Consider the following 21,024-nt stretch of genomic DNA (forward strand, 5'->3'; position numbering starts at 1 on the left):
TTGGGCTACTACTTTCCTTGTGTCTTTGGTGTTCTTCATTCTCCTTTACTCCAGGTGGTTGGGATCAGTTGATGCATCTTAGATGGCCTTTTGCAAGCTTTTAAGACCGCAGACACCGCTCACCAAAGTAGGATGCAGAACATTTTCTTAATAAGCTTTGTTACGCCAGTTGACCTAGATGTCCCCTGAAAGCATGGTACCTAGATCCCTACTCTTGCTACTCTGTCCCTCAAAGTGTTTGATTGTATTCAGGAAACTTCTTAGCTTTGGTTTTGTCCAGTTGTGCTGACTTCCCCTGTAGTGTGTGCTGTCCTTCCTTCACCTCAGATAATCAGCAGCAGTTTTTGACAACAAAAAAATCTAATTGCCTACAGCAGTGACTAAGCCCTCAGTTTCAACATCAAAGGCTCTGACTATTTTCAGTGTTAGAACATTTGTGCAAGTTATGTATACGTAATCTATTAAGTCTCTATAGATAAGAGATTTGGGACATTTTACCATTATTGGGTTCATAATAAATTAGTGACATAAGGCAGAATCCATAATTTTGGTTCTATCCATTCCAGTTAAATTCTTCATAAAATGTCTTGTGTTTTCTTCCTACAGTCTTCAAATCCTCTGTCTTGATGGCAACTTTCTAACTACTTTACCTGAAGAATTGGGAAATCTGCAGCAGCTTTGCTCCCTGGGAATTTCCTTCAACCACTTTAGTCAAATTCCTGAGGTTTATGTGAAGCTCACTACCTTAGAAAAAGTGGTTATGGCAGGAAATCGACTAGAAGTCCTAAACCTAGGGGTGCTGAACAGGATGAGCCATATCAAACATGTAGATTTAAGGTAAGGTCATTCTTTAGCATATCTTCCTTTAGTTTGACCTCTGATGGACCTTTATTAAGTTTTCTCTCTATAAAGACTTCTTTAAAACATTAGGATTTTAGAACAGTATAGAAATATGTATTTCTAAAGCTGTAGTAGAACTTCACTTATCCCTCCTTAACAGATTAAGAATGAGATAGGTGTACCACATGATAAAAAACCCAAACCCACTGCCATCCAGTCTATTCCAACTCATAGCGACTCTATAGGACAGAGTAGAACTGCCCCATAGGCTTTCCAAGGCTGTAAATCTTAATGGAAGCAGACTGCCAATCTTTCTTCCACAGAGTGACTGGTGGGTTCGAACCGCCGACCTTTTGTTAGCAGCTGAGCACTTTAACCACTGTCCCGCGAGGGCTCCTGTACACATGTTAGGTATGTCAGATTGCCTTGACAAAGATTGTTCTAACTTACCGTCCCAGCAACATTTTATGAGAATTCTTATTTCCTTACATTGTTATCAAAGTTGATTTTAGCAGTCATTTGTGTGTATATGTTTGGTACAAATATATATATTTGCCATTTCAGCATTTTTTTACGTATACAACTCAGTGACATTCCTTACCACGTGAAAGCAATCTCTTCCATTTTTGTCAGTCTAATAAATAGAAAATAGTATTTTGTTGTTTTAATCAACATTTATTTACTTATGAGGTTGAGCATATGTTTATATGTTTATTGGTAATTTGTATTTTTTCATAAAACTTGCCCATTTTTCTGTTGAGTCAGTGGAATTTTTCTTAATATCCATTGTAGTATAATTAACATTTTTAAGGTTTCACTACTAAGATAAAGTAGCCAAGAATTTTTCTGGCTATAATATGTTTAAAAAGTTGGTAAAAAAACAATTACTGGATGTTCTATCATTTACAATAAGCCATTGATGTCCCCAGTAAGAACATAATAACAGGTTTATTAGAATATAGGAAAATTAGAATAGGCCTGCATATATTAAATCATGTACTTGTATAGAAAAGAACCAAGAAGTCATTTTCTGTGATTTGCTCTTGAACTATTCCATATGCTTTTAACATACAGACCATTTTCCTCTCAATTAATACAGTATGAATCTTTCAAACTAGAGATAGAGCAGGCATAGTGACAGGAGGAAGTGTGGCCACTTCCTCATTATCTTGACATGGTCCTCCCATGACTGCCTTGCTGCTCACTAATCCAAAAGGTTTTGTTCGTCTTCTTGTTCCTTTATCCTATTCCCAGTAAATTAGAGTTGCTATGAGTTGGAGTCGACTCGACAGCAATAGTCTATTAGTTATTTGGATGTAAGTATTTAACTAACTGTGGATATAGTCCATTTTGTCCTTCTCTTTATTTTTGTACGTGTATTTGCTAATTTGGATTGTTTGAGTGTATAAACATAGAATTCAAGGTTAAAACTATCTCTGGCTACTTATATATATAGTGCCTTGCAAAATTAGACAAGTAGTCAGATCCTTAAGTTGTTTCGGAATGAGAAAAAGGGACCACATCTCTCCTGTTTCTCTTTTGGTAAGCACATTTAATAGAATTTATTTTCTTGTTTCTAATATTAGGATGAACCGTTTGAAGACCGTGATTATTGAAAATTTGGAGGGCAATAAATACATCACCCACATGGATTTGCGAGACAATAAACTGACTGACTTAGATCTTAGCTCCTTATGTAGTTTGGAGCAGCTGCATTGCGAGCGGAACCAACTGAGAGAGCTAACACTCAGTGGCTTCTCCCTTCGAACTCTCTATGCCAACTCGAACAGTAAGTATCATCCATCCTCCTGTTTTTTTTCTCTTGCAGGTCTAGTCAGAACTTTCTAAGAACAATGGTATCTGTGATGCTCCTTGGACACTCTGCAAAATGGAGTTTGAGGTTCTTTGAGATCTAGCTTTATCTTTTAAGTTTGCTGTCAACACTTAAGTGGTTGAGATAGGCATAAAAATACATAGCAAGATACTTTGAGATTCACTGAGTGAGCATAGTAAGAGACATTTTGCAAAATAACGGGACGGGGGCAAGATGTTCAAAATGGAATGTCATTTATAGTCTAAAACATGGGTTGGCAAACTGCAGTCCATGGGCCAAATTCAGCCCACTACCTTTTTTTTGTATGGCCCATGAATAATGGTTTTTACATTTTTTTAATGGTTGTGGAAAATATCCAAAGAATAATAATATTTCATGACATGTGGAAATTATATGAAATGGAAATTTTCATGAACATAAAGTGTTATTGGAACACAACCTCACTATTTGGTGACATACTGTCTGTGACTATTCTCATTGTACAGTGACCAGATTAAGTAGTTATAAGAGAGACCATATGCTGTACAAAGCCTAAAATATTTACTATTTGAACTTTTACAGAAAAACTTTGCCAGCCTCTGGTCTGAAAGCTTATATTGCCTCATTCTTAGAATTAAAATCCCCTCATTTTAATAGTGGTTTGCTCTAGGAATATTTTTCAGTTTAAAAGGCCTCATGTCTATTGAGGCCATCCTTTTTAAGGAGAGCTCCTGTTTACCACAGAAATTATAATTACTTTCTCTCTGTTTAAAGAATTAAAGGAAAAGATGTTCAATTTCACTAAGTATCAGAGAAATGCAAATTAAAATAACACCATTTTATATTCATCGGATAAGAAAAGTTTAAAAAGATAATGTTGAGTACTGCCAAAAATGTGAGGCGGGGACTCTCATACACTGCTAGTTGTGGGATCGATTGGTAAAACCACTTTGGAGAGCAATATGACAGTGTTCAAGAAGTCAAACATGCAAATAACCCGTATGCTACCAGTTCTTCTGCTTGGGATATATACCAAAGACACTCATATGTGCACAGGGAGTTGTGTGCAAGAATGTTTATCACAGCATTGTTTGTCGTAGTGAAAAAAATTGGACAAAAATATGGCTATTAATAGGAAAATGGGTAAATAGTGATGTATTCTACAATAGAATATTGCACAGCTTCATATATTAATTCGTGGATAAATTTCAGAAACATTTTTGAGAAAAGAAAGCACAGAATAGCATATACACTATGCTTGTTATATCAGATTTTAAAATAAAAAATATTGCTTTCATAGCTGTAAGTATATACTAATAGTATAAAAGGATTCATGGGTATGATAAAAATTAAATTTAGGATGGTGTTTACCTCTTGGTATTGGTAATAATTTAATTGTTAAAAAAACAAAACAAAGATTTGTTAAAAGCTAGATGATGAGTGAAAGAGTGTTCAATATTTATCCTCTTTACTGTTCTGTATTTGTAAAATATGTAATTAGTATAAAAAAAGTTAAGACATCTGTTTTCATCATGATTTTTCATGTTATAGAAGTTTCAGTTGTAGCTTAGATCAGTTGCTTAGGGCAGAATAGTATCAAAGCTGACGAGTGTTAATTTGTACTGTTTATAGGTTTTGAGAGATGTTAGTAGGTCCTTTGCCATGGAAATATTTATCATTAGGCTCATTCTCTACTCTTAATGTATCTAGAGAATCTGAATGACTAGCCCTATTGGAATAGGTCTCCATTGACATACACGAAGCCCTTCTTAGTAACTGAGATTCTGTCACAATAATGTACTAACTAGGGTTGGTTTTAAGTTAGCTACTCTGTAGAATCCTTAAATTTTACAAACCTGGAAGAATTCACATGAACACTTGCAGTTTGATGCCTCAGAAGTAAAGAACTCAGCTTCACAAAATAGGTTATCCAAAAAAAAAAAATGATCAATAAGTATAGGAAAAGGTGCTCAACTTTACTAGTGATTATGAAGCGAATACAAATTGAAACTCCAGTGTGACTCTAGTACACACCTGCCAGAAATGATGAACGAAAAAGACTAAAAATACCAGTGTCAGCTGATGGGACTGTAAATTGGTACCACTTCGGAAAACTGTTTCATAGTATCTACTAAAGTTGAACCATAAGCATATCCTGTACTGAGCAGTCCTTTCCTAGTTTTATAGTCAACATAAATGCTTATGTTAGTCTACAAAAGACATGGAGAAAGTGTTCATAGCAGCACTTTTCATAATAGCCCAAACTGGAAAATATTTAAATGCCTATCAACTCTAAAATGAGTAAATAAATTGTGATATATTCATATAAAAAAATTTTGCACAGCCATGAGAATGAATGAACTACAACTACACACAGTATGAACAAATCCCACAAGCATAATGTGGAATAAATGAATCCAGACAAAAAATAATAAATAAGGTATATATACACTTATATAAACAGGCAAAATTAATGCGTGGTATTGTAAGTCATGATAGTGTTATCCTTGTGGGGGTAGTGACTGGAAGGGGGGACCAGGGGAAGCTTCTGGGGAGCTGGCAAAGTTCTGTTTCATGATCTGGGTACTGGTTACATGAATGAGTTCAGTTTCTGAAATTTCACTGATATAATTGCAGCACTTTTCCTAATTTATACTATACCTTAATTAAAAGTTAAAAATATTGCCAGTAAGAATGCAACTGTTCATTAATTTTTTTTTTAAGTTACAATGCTAAATGGTTACTGTTAACATTTAACATTATGTTATGACAAATTGGGATCAGGCAGTTAAAAGTAGTCAGTGTTACCCAATAGTTTTTATCTTTAGTGTATCTCAGTAGATGACAGCAGTTTTATCTCTGGTGATTCCACTAAGCTACTTTTCCCTTGTTTACTCTCAGTTAACTTTCTTAGGAGAAAATGTCACTAACACCTATTTGTTTTTTATTAGGGCTGACAGTAGTGAATGTTTATCCAGTACCCAGTCTGCTCACTTCCCTGGAGCTCTCCCGGTGAGTGTGTATCATGAGGGTGGTGCTTGTTTGAGTCTTTTTAGAGATTTAAGAGATGCATAAGGATACTTTGGCAGTTTGAGGTACAAGATATCAAAATTTACTGAAATGTTTGGGTAACTTGGAGAAGGATGAAAGGATGAGTGAAGGAATATGTTTTGTAGCTGTACTATTATTGTTAAAGGAAGGGTCCTCTTGAAACAGTAAGGTGCCTACGAATTACTCATTCTTAAGTCTGTGGATTTAGATGAGATCCTAACAGAAAAGATCTATCATACCCTTTACGGCAGTGATTTTCTTTTTGTCAGTTGGAATCAAATAATTCTTGATTTTTGGATAGTGGCTTCCTTTTTTATTTTATTCTCTTTCTTTTTTTACATTCTCTTGACCTATGTGGCTCTCATTTTTTGGAGATGTATTATATTCAGGACTTGATTACTTCCTGTTGGTGGTCATGAATAATATAAATGAGGATTGCTTTCGTTCATTCATTCATTCATTTTTAACATTATTTCAGGTACTCAGTATTCAGTGATTGAGTTTTATAGTCTAGTGAAGAGATAGATAATCAAACTAGCGCTACAGAGCTGAATCATAAGTGCTATGAGTATGGAGTGTTAGAAACATGTAAAAGGGGCAGTGGACAGGGTCAAATATCATCAGATATGTTGAGAAGATTAAACGAGATAATAAATGTAAAATATATACAGTAATCCCTGGCACATAGTAGTCTCTCAAGAAATATTAGCTGCTGTATTTATTTTTGTTGTTGTTATTACTTTATCATCATCATCATTATTATTATTAAACTATTGTTCTAGATTCCTTTTAATCAGTTTCTTTCTGTCATATCATCCCAGCAAAACCCCAACATGGGTCAATAACTTCTTGACTGAGCTTGAGCATTGCTGAAGAAAATCATATTCAGATGGATACTGCTATAAATTTACTATTTCCAACCTTATCTGGTGCTTATTGATCCTTTCTCTTGTCAGCTCCTTCTTCCAGTGTTCTCAGCATGTGCTCCAGATTGCTCCATTTCCCCAGTATCTCAATGCCCAGTATCTCCTCCACTCTAGAGCTTAGCTCCCTTCTTGATTGAGAAAATAGAGGCCATCTTGGTTGATTTCCATCAACTTCCTATCACCTTGTTGTTAAACTTATGTAGATTCATATCAGTCCGCAGCTTCTTTCCTCTGTTCAAGACCAGTCCAGCCATCTGTGCTTTTGATCCCATCCTCTCCCACTGCTCTGGGACCTTGCTGTATTAGTTATCATCCTCCTCTTCTCTGCTGTGTTCAGTGTCTTCCTTTTTCTTGGTCTGTTTGCACATTCATATCTCTTCTATCCTAAACAAAAAAGTTCACTTTACCTCATAACCCTTCTGGCTACAGTTCAACCCCTTTCATCCCCCTTTTGTCCAAATTTCTCAAGAACTATTGCACTTGCTGGCCCAGTTTCCTCAGTTCCCATTTGCTTCTTCTCCCACCGCAGCTTGGTTTAGCCCTTCTCTTATGGAACCCCTCTATACTGGCACTGTTAATCATTCTCTGCTTTCTTCGAATATGCTCTTTTCTTGGCTTACCAGTATGATCTGATTTGATTCATGCTACTTTGACCATTCATTCTCTTTCTTCCTCAGTTGGCCCTTTAAAGGTCGATTATCCCCAAGTTCTGTCCTTGGTCTACTACACTTTTCATTTGACATGATCTCATTTACTCCAATGGTTTCAGCTACATTTAAGTGTCAGTACCACCCAGATCTCCAGGCAGGCCCTCTTTTCTCAGCCTCAGACCCATGCGTCCAATTCCATACTAGACATTTCCACCTGCACATCCTATAAAACCAAAAAAAACCAAAGGTGTTGCTATTGAGTCAATTCCAACTCATAGTGACCCTATAGGACAGAGTAGAACTTCCCCATAGGGTTTACAGGGAGCAGCTGGTGGATTTGAATTCCTGCTGACCTTTAGGTTAGCAGCTGAGCTCTTAATCACTGCACCACCAGGACTCCACATATCCTATAGGTAGCTCAAAATATATATATGTGCAAAATTAAACTCCTTATTCACCCTCCTCCCCTTCTTAACTTGTCTCGTTTTGCCTGTTTCAGCATTTGGCATTATCTCTGTGGTCATCCAGGCTAGAAACCTGAGAGACATTGTTGATTCTTCCTTCTGCTCCACTACTATATCTAATCCATCTTCAGCTTCTTTTGATTTTTGCCTCCAAAATATTTCTGGACTCCATCCTCTCCCCTCCATCTACATTACCACTCAGCTTACTTAGGCCCATATCATTTCTTATCTGGATTTCTGCAACAGTTTCCTGATTATTCTTCATTTTACCAATATAATCCCATCGGTCAGACCTCTATGTAGCTGTAGAGTGATTTATTTAAAGTGTAAAACTGACATTGTCTCTCCACTGTTTACAAACCCTTCAGTGATCCTCCAATATTTGCAGGATAAAGTCATAAATTTCTAAACATGATTTATAACCAGTCCCATCCCGGCTTTCCAGCCTTGTCTGTTACCACTTTCTGCTCCATATTTGATGCTTCAGCATCACTAAACTTCTTATTATTCTCTACATACACCAGGTATTTCATTTCTTGCCTCTGTACCCTAGCTCATGTTGTCATCTGTTGCTTGGAATGTCTTCCTCACCTCAGGTCGTTGTACAGCATTCTTCAAGTTCTAGCCCAGATGTCATCCTCCTTAGGAAGCTTGTCTTGATCTGTTTCAGGCAACGTGTTCCTTTCACTAGGCTATCATAGCAGTGTCTGTGTTTCTGTTATAGTACTTATTTCATTTCCTCAGTATATAGATAGATAAATAGATACGTAGGCCTAGAGAAACTAAGTAACTTTGAAAATAAAAATTCTCTTTTAAGTATCCACCCAGTGCTGTACTAAATATTTAAGTTCACATTCTAAATGGTTTGAAACTTTTTACTTTTTTCCCTTACCAGGTATACTCCCGACACTTTTAATCATTCTGTGCATTTTCCCCAGAGTTTGTTTCTGTTCTTCCACAGTTGAAATCCTACTCATCTTGTAAGCCTTGTTTAAAATGACACTTCTTCCATCATGTGTGGGCTTTCCCAATGGTGAAAGCCTGATGCTTTTTACCTTCTTTGAGCATACATCATAATCCAGTATTAAATATGTTCCTGTATTGTCTCCCCCAACCCCTCTTAACAACCTACTGTGTTGCAGGGATATGTGCCAGGGATGCTTTGGACATAGTGTTCCTGCCCTCAAGGAGCTACTGGGCTGGTTAATAGATATATTACCATTCAGTGTAATGAGTTCCACTCATCATCTTAAATGCTGCCTTTTAATTATTATTTTCTTCAGAAACCTGCTAGAGTGTGTCCCTGACTGGGCCTGTGAAGCAAAGAAGATAGAAATATTAGATGTCAGCTATAATCTCCTCACAGAGGTTTCCATGAGGTGTGTGTGTGTGTGTATAAATGTATATATTATATATGTATGTATGTATATGTTTAATGATTTCTATAGATTTGGGTTGCCTTTCAAAGGTACTTTCATTTATTTGCTCAGAGAATATGGAGTACCTGCTGAGTGCAAGGCAGTGTGAGTGCTTTAAGGAATACAACAGTGGTCAGAGCGTGATCTTATCCTTCAAGGAACTTAATAAGAGGGTAGAAGAGGTGACATGCACAGATTACTGTGATAAACAATAACCAGAGTTGTTGGCATAGGTTGGTGATATAATAATAATAATGGATAACTTTAATTGGATGAGTTATTATGAGCTGGGCAATGTTCTTAGAATTTTACCTGTATTATCTTATTTAATCCTTAACCTTACGATATAGGTGGTGGTATTCCCATTTTACAGATGAGGAAACTAAGGCTTAGTATGGTAAATGCTCAAGGTTACACACAACTAGGAAGTGATGGGAACTGGCATTTGAATGTAATCATTCTTACTTTAGAGCCATCACTCTTAGTTACTACACTGTATATTTTAGAAATTCAGAAGAACTTTGAATAATGCTTCATGGAGGAGATGGTGTTTAAGTTGACCTTTACTGGATGAATGGGATTTCTGTAAGTGAAAGTGAAAAGAGAGTGGCATTCAGGGAAAAAATGATACATTCAAAAGCACTGAGGCGGAAAACATGTGGTTAGCACTAAAGGAGTCTTTTAAACTAGAGGCTTTGTAGAATACTAGGTATAAACACAGCCTTTAGAATCCAGCCTTACTTCAAATCCTGCTGGTACCACTTACTACATTAAGTGTGAAATCTTTGGCAAATCAAGGTCAGTTAACCTTCCTGAACTTCATTGTTAAATCGCCTAGCACATTTTAAGCACTTGAGAAACAGTAGTTTTTGTTATAATAAATTTTGTTATTACTGTATTATACTAATCACTTATATTAATATTGATAAGTAATTACACTGGGCTTTTGGTGCTATCTGTCTAGACCAAAAATCTAAACTGATTTATTCTAAAAATTGCTTTTTTTAGTTTAGATCTGTTCTGTGCTGTTTGCTTTTATTAATGTACCTTTTCTCAAAAAGACCTTAATGTCTTCCTCATGGATAGTGAGTGAGTAAACATATGATTGAGGCTGCTTTCTTGGCTCAGACACTTGTCCAGAATTATGCTGTCTTAAGACAGTGTTTCTGTTTTTACTGGTTTTAGTTAAATAGCCTAGAGCAGACTCAGAAGGAAGCATTCAGTAAATTTTTTATTTTGTTCTTTGTACTGTTCCCCCTTAGAATTCTGAGTAGCTTGAGTCTTAGAAAACTGATGGTGGGACACAACCATGTGCAAAACCTTCCTGTGCTGATGGAGCACATCCCCCTTGAGGTGTTGGACATTCAGCATAACTTACTCACCAGGCTGCCAGATACCCTTTTCTCCAAGGCCTTAAAGTAAGTACTACAGAATTTTTTTTTAGAGTAGCAGAATCATTGACAAGACAAATTGCACTGACTTGTCTGTGGAGTGCCCTTTGGAACTGTATTTACAGAGTGTTTAGCTGATAGTTCAATTATGGGTGGAGACTTAATTTGCAATTTGTATAAAAGAGAATAGGATACTGTTTCTTGAGGTAATAATCTTCAAAGCAAAGTTAAAGAACCATCAAATACTTAAGAAAGTTTTTGTGTTGTAAACAATTTCAAACAGATTGGGAAGGTTCAGGCTTTCATCTCAGAAAATGAATACAGGTATGACCTTTAAAGAAAGTTACAGCATTCTGATACAGCTTCGTGGAGCAATCTTCAGCTTTTGCACTGGGGAGAAGAGGACACACTACTGAAGTTAATTTAGATTTTGCTCCTAGCTTTACCAAGCTATCACTGAGTGACATTCTTTATTTGCAGATTGATTTTTTTACTACCTTCTTTGAAAACTGTGCATTTAAAGGTAACACCTTTCCAAAAGGTGTTGTTTATCTTCTCGTTGTAAAGTAAATAGATTGTATGTCTTCCCATTTTAAGATCCGTAATCAGGTTTATCTAATGTGTGTGCCACTTTTAAATGAAATCTAGTTCTTAATTATAGTCTTCTGCAATATGGAGAAGGCAGTATTGTCCTCAGTTTAGAAATGGAGAAAACAAAGATCAAAACAAAAAAACAAAAAACCTGTTGCCATCGAGTCAATTCCAACTGACTCATAGAAACACTATAGAACAGAGTAGAACTGCCCACATAGGGTTTCCGAGGAGTGGCTGGTGGATTCAAACTGCCAGCCTTTCCGTTAGCAGCCGTAGCTCTTAACCACTGTGCTACCAAGGCTCCAATCAGCAGTACTAATTTGACATAAGGCTACAGGAGACACACAGAATGCATTCAGCCTGCAAGTGTTCTCTGCTGAACAGCATATACATCTCTTAATGTGTAATACACTTGGTTTGATTTTCCTAAAAATAAAATCTTCGGAAATTCTAAAAACTACTTGAAGGAAATTTCTTTTTGGAAAGTTTATATGGAGTCTTGATGCAGTAACATTTGTTCACCAACAAATGTTTGTTAGCAATGCATAACACTGCATTTGTGCTAGTGGCAGTCTGAATAAAAGTTTACAACTTTAGAATTTGTAGTAAGGAAGTTACTCAGCAGCTGTAGCAAACTGTCGGTGATAGTTATTTGAGTCACTGCACAGTGCAGTTTTGGAGCATGCAAAGATACGAGCAGACACACAGTACCCTTAATCTTAAAAGCTATTTAGGGGTGTAGATCTCATAACAGGAAGAAGAGTTAAAAATAAACAAGTTTGTTAATATTAGCTGTCTTTTATTGAGCATGTTCTGTATATACCAAGCACTGTGCTAGGCAAATTTTTAAAATCATACTGTGTTTTCATCTATCATCTATTAGATTTAAAAAAATTTAAATGAATTATGGTACTCACTGTTTACAAAGGTGTGAGCAAACTGGCATTCTTACATACTACTAGTGAAAGCAGAATTTGGTATAGCCTTGCTGGAGCGCAGTTTGGCAATATATATAAAAATGTTAAATATATGTGTATCCTTTGACCACACAAATCCTACTTTCGGGAAAATAGTCTAGATAAGAACACAAAGGTGCTCATTACAAGGTCTATAATAGCAAACAACTAGAAACAGCCTACATGTCCATTAGTAGGGGATTATATGGCTAAAAAATTATGATGCCATTAAAATCAGACAAGAATTTTTCTGAAGGGAGTCTTCATAGTTGAAATATATGTGAACATCATAGTCCACATCATCCTTTTAGTAGACACATAGATAAGAGATGAAGCTAAGTTAGGATCGGGCCACTACAGAAGTCTGGGGAAACAACCATCCAAGCTTATATTTGTTTCTTCTCTGCTTGGCTTGCATAAGTTGAGTAAAAGGAACTTTGGGTTGGGTTGACTCAATTAGAGAAAACTACCTGGAGAAGATGACTTCTGTCACAAGTTTGGGAGCATGGAATGACAGTGTTTCATACTGAGATGGTATGATGATTTCTACATAAGGAGGCAATAAATAAACATGAAGGGATCATTGGTGTTCTGTCAGTCTCAGGTACTTGAATGCATCTGCAAATAGACTGGAGTCTTTACCATCTGCTTGCACTGGGGAGGAGAGTCTGAGTATGCTGCAGCTGCTTTACCTGACCAGCAATCTCCTGACAGATGAGTGTATACCTGTGCTGGTGGGGCATCCCCACCTGCGAATCTTGCATCTTGCAAACAATCAGCTACAGACCTTTCCAGCAAGGTAAATGCCTGAAAACTTTGATCATTTCAGACACGTAACATTAATTCTACATTTGTTAGACTGAGTTAGAGCTATCTTTCTTTGTGCTCTTGCTTTATGTTTAGTGACTTACTGATGCTGGGATCTCTCACTAGTGGAATGGGAAAATCTCATCTTAATAGTTTGTACCCAGTTTTTAAGTATCAGTAACCAGAGAAATTGTGGTTAAAATGTGTTTAATCTTTAGTTTTAATTACTTAATAGTGGACTCACAATGCCCAACTTAGAAAAGTACAGGCTTTATGAAATAAATTCTGGAAGCAATTTTTTTCTTTTCTCTTGTCAGCACTGTTTTATAAAATACTGTTGAGTCCATTAATTTATTGATAATATGTGTATTGAATGTCTACTGTATGCGAGGTGCTGTGTAAATACTAGGAGGGAACAGCAATGATTAAGTTACAGTCTCTGCCCTTAAGGAGCTTACACTCAGACTGGGGAAACAGACAAGTATACAGACAATTGCAGGGCAGTGCATATAAATGCAGAGTATTAAAGATAAGACGGGTTGTATGGCAGTGTTCGTTGAAGCACTATTCACCATAGCCAAAAGGAGAAAACAGCCTAAATGTCCACCAGCAGATAAATGGATAAATAAAATGTGGTACATACATGCAGTGAAGTATTACTCAGCTATTAAGAGAAATGAAGTCCTATACATGTTACAGCATAGATAAACCTTGAAAACATTATACCGAGTGAAATAAGCCAGTCACAAAAGGACAAATATTGTATGATCCTACTTACAGGAAATGTCTAGAATAGGTAAGTATATACAGACCAAAATTTATTAGTGGTTACTAGGGGCAGGTGGGAGGGATGAGGAAAGGAGGACTCAATGCTTAGGGGAGCTTCTATTAAGGGTGATGGGAAAATTTGGGAACAGATAAGGGTGATGGCTGAATAACATGATGAACATAAGTTATGTCACTAAACTGTATATATGAAGAATGTTGAAATGTCAAATGTTTTGTTATATTTACCATAGTGAAAAAAAATGACATATAGTTATACACACATACCAGTATCAATTTCCTGGTTTTTATATTGATGGCACACAACAACAACAACAATATAGTTATGTAGCAGTCCCCGGGTGGTACAGGTAACGTGCTGAGCTGCTAACTGAAATGTTGGAGGTTGGACTCCACCCAGAGTTCCCTTGAAAGAAAAGTCTGGCAATCTACTTCTGAAAAATCAGCCATTGAAAGCCCTCTGGAGCAGAGTTCTATGACACACATGGGGCCACCATTAATCAGAATTGACTCAGCCACAACTGGTTATAGTTATGTAAGATGTAACGATTGGAGGAAAACTAGGTAAAGGATACCCCTATTGCCATTGAGTTGATTCCGACTCATAGTAACCCTATAGGAAAGAGTAGAACTGCCCCACAGGGTTTCCAAGGCTGTGATCTTTCCAGAAGCAGACTACCACATCTTTTTCCCATGGAGTGGCTGGTGGGTTTGAACCACTGACCTTTCAGTTAGCAGCTGAGCTGAATAGTAAATCTGTGGTCAGGTCATCTCCTGAGCAGTGTTATAAGTGCACAGGTACAATCTAAATCTTCCGTATCTTTTGGACCATTTTCAGAACCTAGCATAGTTCTGGCTACTCAGTAAGAGACTGAGATGGGGTTACTGAATTTCTATTAATAAGTTAGAAAGATCTGAGCAAGGAATAGTATCAAAGAAAAGCATGAGATTTAGAATCAGAAGACATGGGTTAGAATCGTGGCTCTGTCATTTGTAACCCATATCATTTAATCTCTCTGTATCTTGAAAATGGAGATAAAATCTACTATGTTGTCCATATTAAAAGAAATATATTTGAAAGTGACTACGCAGAATCTCTCTCAATTAAAAAATGTTAAAAGATTATTCAAGGAGTCAAAAGCCAGTATTAGAAACATAGCAGTTACTAGGGTAAAGGAAGAAAAAATTGAAGTGGATATCTATAAGATAAGACTAAAGAGAGAGGAGGTAGAACAATAAAGAAGGATGAAATATTACCAGTAGGAAGGAACAAAAAATGTAGAAGAGTGGAAGCACCTCTAGCTCTGAAGGCTCTGGAGGGTAATTAGAATGGGAGTACTTATTCACAGATATCTTCTAGGAATGCGAACATTCACTGAGCTAGTGCTAATATATATATATAATCTTTTGTTTGCAATAGGTACAACATAGCAACAATGTAAATGGGATTTATCCTACAGATATACTCACACTTTTGTGCCATGAATAAAAAGTATTTTTTGTAGCATTTGTTGTAAAATCAGAAGATTAGAGACAACCTAAATATTATCAAACAATTTGGAATTCATTAAATAAATTATGAAACATCCTTATGGTGAACTACTCTCCATACCAGTACTTCTCAAACAAGGTTCCTTGAAAAAAATTAAGCTCTAGTACCCTAAGATGTCCATTGTATGTAATGAATATATGATAGATTGATGAATTTCTTGTGCATTTCAAATGGTTCTAGCTAGGTACTGTCGGAATCAACTCAGTGACACTGGCTTGGCTAGGTACTGTCCTTGGAAGAATTGAGAAAATAATCATTCAAATTATTCTTTATTTGGCTTACGTAATTCTCTCATGGAACCCAGGTTGAGAAAAGCCCACCCGGACATTTAAGATGATACTGTAGAAAAGCATTTAGTGACACGGGAACTGTTGTAAAATAACACTTGCTTGGCAGCTGTTCATTTTTGGTGCAGTATGGTATTTTGGTGTTTCCTTTTCAGCAAACTCAATAAATTGGAGCAACTGGAAGAATTGAACCTAAGTGGCAACAAGCTAAAAACCATTCCCACAACCATAGCAAACTGCAAAAGGCTGCACACCCTTGTTGCACACTCCAACAACATCAACATTTTCCCAGAAATACTGCAGTTGCCTCAGATCCAGGTACCTTTATGTGCTGGAATGATGTCCTTGGGGGATGTGACAGGAGTGTGAATATGATTGTTCCCTGAATAGGAAGAAGAAAGTGGCAGATTGGAACCACAATATACTTAAATGACTACTGGGAAGAATCTAAATTCCCCTTTGAGGAGAGAGTCGAAGATTGAGTGTTTGGGAGTAAAGAATTAACTCTTTGTTGTATTTTGTTTTGATTTCTTCATTTTCCTCTCAGTTTGTAGATCTAAGTTGCAATGACTTAACAGAAATCCTGATTCCAGAGGCTCTGCCTGCTACATTACAAGATCTTGATCTGACTGGAAATACAAATCTGGTTCTAGAACACAAGACCCTGGACATATTTAGGTAGGAAAAATTCTGAAATTGAATTCACACATGCTGTTAGTCCCACCGGCTGGGTGTGGGTCTTCTTAAGCATGGTGGAGATCTTGATTAAAGGAATAGAGTGAATTAGCCATAAAGCCCGTGTCTCTTCTTTGATTCAGTTCCGTGTGGATGTTCTATCTAGTAGCAGACCATTTATTTTAGGACTTGAGCCACATACTGAATACTTTACATAGCCAGCATAGATATTTTAGTTGGCACAGATCACATTACATCTAAGAGAAAATACAAGTTCATTCATTGTACCAAGATTTCATTGTATCAAAAAACTTAGTAGACATTTGGCTGGAACTCAAAAATCTTGTTGTGCTTAGTTTTTCATTGACACGAATGGCACTAGTTGTAATGATATTTGGCCCCTATTTCTTCTGCCTACTCCTTTTCTTTCTCTCTCCTCCTCCTTGGCCAGTGGTTCAACACCCACTTTCATTCAGTCTATCTGGAAATGAATCTTAGTCTGTCAACTGATTATTTTATAAAATGTATTGTTGTTGTGGTAGTTTTGTAAAATAGAGACAAGTACATGGTTTAATCTTCCCTTCTCCTACCTCCCACAGCCATATCACAACTCTGAAAATTGATCAGAAACCTTTGCCAACCACTGATTCTACAGTCACATCAACCTTCTGGAGCCATGGACTGGCTGAGATGGCAGGGCAGAGAAATAAGTGAGTTTGTTAGTCATGGATACTGAGAAAGAAAAAAGGCAGCCCCTGACATCTAGGAGCCAGTTTGGTGCTCACAGCTAGGCCATGCTGTTCTTCTGCGGGACATACACAAATCACAGAACATGAGCATTGGATAAGATCCCTCTGAGACTGTGATAAAGTGAGACAAAAACCAGATCAGTGTGCAGCCTGTAAAATACCAAACACCCCCTCTCTTGGCTAAAGCAGATGATGGCTACTTCTTTACCAATTACAGCTTTATCCTCCCACTAATCTCCCTTCCCTATAGATAAGATTTATTGAGTTAACCAATCATAGAATGGTCCCCACTCTCTGACAGCACTCAATATAGTACAATTTCCCATTTCCTTAGACCCTCCCCAAAATTACCCAACAAATCCCAAATCTTGTAGTAGATTCTTTCCAGTGCCCTCCTACCTACATGCTCTACAGTTCTCCTTGCTGCAATGAGTAATAAAGCCAACTTGTTCAACTACAGGTGTGATATTGGTAATCTTTGGCTGAAGGATATTGACAATGTTGTTGTTTGCTGCCATGGAGATGAATGGATTCTGACTCATAACAATCCTATATGACAGAGTAGAACTGCCCCGTAGGGTTTCCTAGGCTGTAATCTTTACGAGAACAGATCACCAGGTCTTTTCTCCCATGGAGCTGCTGGGTAGGTTCAAAATGCTGACCTTTTGGTTAGCAACTTTGGTTAGTGCTTAACCATTGCGCCACCAGGGCTCCTATATTGACAAGTCCTTAATCACTACTAAGAGAGAAGGTATTTTATCTTTCTAGCCCTTGGCAATATTGCAGATAATACGTACTATGAAAGAATGTGGCCAAATTCCCCTTTTCCTTATGACATCTACTTTCAGATGCTGCCTAAATTATCTTATCTAGAGACTGTTTTCATGTACAGATTAGGATTTACTACTATTCTTTTCCACCCCAATTAATACTTAACTTTTTTTAAAGAAGGCTCTCTGAAGCATAATCTACCAATAACTTTCTTTAATGTTTGCCTTTCTCATCTGTCTGTTATAGGCTTTGTATATCTGCCCTAGCTGTGGATAACTTTGCAGAGGGGGTGGGAGCTGTGTATGGCATGTTTGATGGGGACCGAAATGAGGAGCTCCCTCGCTTACTGCAGTGTACAATGGCAGATGTGCTTTTGGAAGAGGTACAGCAGTCAACAAATGACACAGTTTTCATGACTAACACCTTCTTGGTATCTCACAGGTAAGCAGGTGGGTTGAATAATCCCTAACTCAGTTCTACTTTTGGAAAGTAATCTCTAACTCAAGGTTAGGGTCTATATTATGGAGATAGGACCAAAGAGAGATCTTGTGCCTTCTTTCATTATTGTTCTCTCTCTATAAGCATGGGGACTTGGGCTCTTTAAAGAGCCTGTGGAGTCATCTGTTTTTTTTTTTCCATCCCAAAGGCTCCTGAGGCTCTGGAAAGCCCAGAAATTATGTACGAAAGGTGGTGTATGTGCATGTGTTTGTACATTTGGGGGAAGGAGAGTTCTAAGCTTTCATAAGATTCCAGAATCAGTGACCTGTGAAAGGTTAACAAACACTGATCAGATACTTGTGTTTTGAATACTTCTTATTGAGGGTTTACCCAATTAATCTCATTAAAGTCTAAACTACTTAAGGGCAAAAGCCCTGTATAACCAAATTATTGGAAATCTCTTAGAGGCTGGACATTTTGCATATCAGTTGAGCTGTATAAAGGATACCCACAACTGAGAGATTGTGAATTTGGATAGTAAAGGTTGAAATAGAACAGCTTGGAACTTGAACTGGTTTTCTCTGTCATTATAACATTAAGGAGCCTGGACAGTTATGATGACCTTGGGAAAGGAGTCTATTTTTCAGTAGTAGAATTGAGCTAAGGACTTGGTGTAAAGAAAAGGGTTTGGGAAAGGGAACTCAATTAAGCACCTCTCAAGAGCCAACCATTGTACCAAGCATTTTTTCATACTGTATCTTTAATTTTTAAAACAAGTCTAGAAGGTGGGTATTTTATTAGAGAAATTCAATAACTTGCCTGAGGGTCCACAACCAGTAAATAGCAGAGCTGGGATTTGAAACTAGATCCTCTGATAGCATCTACTCTATGCTTAGCATTGTGTACTAAGTGCTGGGGGATGGACACCATATGTAGGGAAAATACAAGAATTATGATCGTTACCTCAAGGAGCTTACAGTCTTAAGTCTGTGGTTCTCAAAGTACTGTCTCAAGACCAGAAACCTCAGCATCCCCTGGAAGTGTGTTAGAAATGCAGATTATTGGACCAGCCCCTTAACTACTGAATCAGAAACTCTGGATGTGGGGCTGAGCAATCTGTGTTTCAATAAGCCCTACAGATGATTTTGATGTGGTAAAGATTGAGAACCACTAAATTAGGTAATTGTAGTCTATGACCAGATACAAGCAGAAGCAGCAGAGAAAGATGTACCTTCATTGTCCCTCCCTGCCCCCTACCCTTTTTGAAAATGCAGTCAGCTAAGAATGGAAGGCAAAATTCTCTTCACCAGCATCACCCATAGCCAGAGACTGCCTTTAGGTGGTTAAGGATAAGGCTAGTTCATAATCACATGGCAGAAAAACTAGGAAACCACTTACCTCTATCCTTCTGAAGGCCCTCCATAGATGTTTTTCAAGACTAATATTTAAAGCACATCCTGCTTTCTTCTAGCTACCAAGTCTTCATTTTCTTTTCTTTCTAAACAGAAAATTAGGAATGGCTGGCCAGAAGCTGGGCTCCTCTGCTCTCCTCTGTTATATCCGACCTGACACTGCCGATCCAATGAGTAGTTTTAGCTTGACTGTGGCCAATGTTGGTACCTGCCAAGCAGTCCTGTGCAGAAGTGGAAAACCAGTGTCCCTCTCTAGAGTCTTCAGCCTGGAACAGGACCCAGAGGAGGCACAAAGGGTCAAGGACCAAAAAGCCATCATAACAGAGGTACATCTTGTTCTCCACCAGTCACTTCTACCCCCTAAATCTGGTGAATGCTGTCTTGCATAGAGGCAATGAAGGTCCGGTTTCTTCCTTGACTTAGTTTAGGCTTAGCTGCTATACCAGAGCCCTGGTTAAGAGCTTGGGCTGCTAACCAAAAGGTCAGCAGTTTGAATCCACCAGCCGCTCCTTGGAAACTGTATCTATGGGGCAATTCTACTCTGTCCTATAGGGTGTCTCTGAGTCGGAATCAACTTGACAGCAACGGGTTTGAGGTTTTTTTTGGTAGCTGCTATACCATCATACCTCTCTGAGTGGTAACACAAAAAATTTTTTGACATTTCCTGTGGTGCCTTGTAAATTGTCTCTTATTCAGACAAATGTTCAGTTCAGGTGGTTTTAGTAGTAGTACTGGAAGAAAATCTTACAGATCAGTTGTTGTTAGTTGCTGTCAAGTCGATTGCAACTCAGTAATCCCATGTGTCAGAGTAGAACTGCTCCATAGAGTTTTCAAGGCTGTGACCTTTCAGAAGCAGATTGCCAGGCTAGATTGCCTGGGTGGGTTTGAAGTGCCAACCTTTCCATTTGTGCCACCGCAGAACTCCCAGGGATCAGTTAATGACTAGCAAAAAGATAAGGCAAAATTATTTAGAAATGAAAAAAAAAATCCTAATTTGTAATCCTTTAAATGCATAAGTAGCATATAGAATGAGTATAAACATCCCCCTTAGTTAATTTCTAACTTATCTGGTTTTTTATTGAAACAGAAGAGGAAAGAGTTCTATAGTTTGACATCCCACTCTCAAATGCAGTGTCAAAGTATTTTTTCTGCTTATATCATGTATGACTTAGTATGCACTGGTGTTTTTTTTTAATAATGAGACATTGGTATCTCTATTTTATAGCTTTCCTCCTTTTTAAAAACTCAGCGTAACGTTGTTGCTTTCAAAGAGATGTTAGCAATTACATGTGAACACTTTACTGCAAAGTAGAATTCTGTATAAGGAGTACCCATCTTGTTGGTGTTAAGTGCCGTCAAGTCAGTTCCAACTCATAGTGACCCTATCTGTGTACAGCAGAATGAAACACTGCCAGATCCTGTGCCATCCTCACAATCACTGTTA

General features: G+C 37.5%; 1 protein-coding gene across 2 annotated transcripts in view; it reads left to right on the forward strand.

Annotated features, from left to right (window-relative positions):
• The window catches only part of PHLPP2 (PH domain and leucine rich repeat protein phosphatase 2), a 66,064-nt gene that overhangs the window by 34,894 nt on the left and 10,146 nt on the right, over positions 1–21,024 (forward strand). For both annotated transcript variants that reach the window (XM_004387784.2, XM_023741885.1), the window contains 11 exons: positions 607–837; positions 2,427–2,629; positions 5,605–5,665; positions 9,028–9,123; positions 10,425–10,580; positions 12,702–12,902; positions 15,691–15,853; positions 16,083–16,213; positions 16,810–16,920; positions 17,977–18,171; positions 19,675–19,906. In XM_004387784.2, coding sequence (XP_004387841.2) covers positions 607–837; positions 2,427–2,629; positions 5,605–5,665; positions 9,028–9,123; positions 10,425–10,580; positions 12,702–12,902; positions 15,691–15,853; positions 16,083–16,213; positions 16,810–16,920; positions 17,977–18,171; positions 19,675–19,906 — 1,780 coding nt within the window. The remainder of the gene's footprint in view (positions 1–606; positions 838–2,426; positions 2,630–5,604; positions 5,666–9,027; positions 9,124–10,424; positions 10,581–12,701; positions 12,903–15,690; positions 15,854–16,082; positions 16,214–16,809; positions 16,921–17,976; positions 18,172–19,674; positions 19,907–21,024) is intronic.

The sequence above is a fragment of the Trichechus manatus genome, unplaced genomic scaffold (genome assembly GCF_000243295.1).
Source record: "Trichechus manatus latirostris isolate Lorelei unplaced genomic scaffold, TriManLat1.0 scaffold00194, whole genome shotgun sequence".
Taxonomy (NCBI): Eukaryota; Metazoa; Chordata; class Mammalia; order Sirenia; family Trichechidae; genus Trichechus; species Trichechus manatus.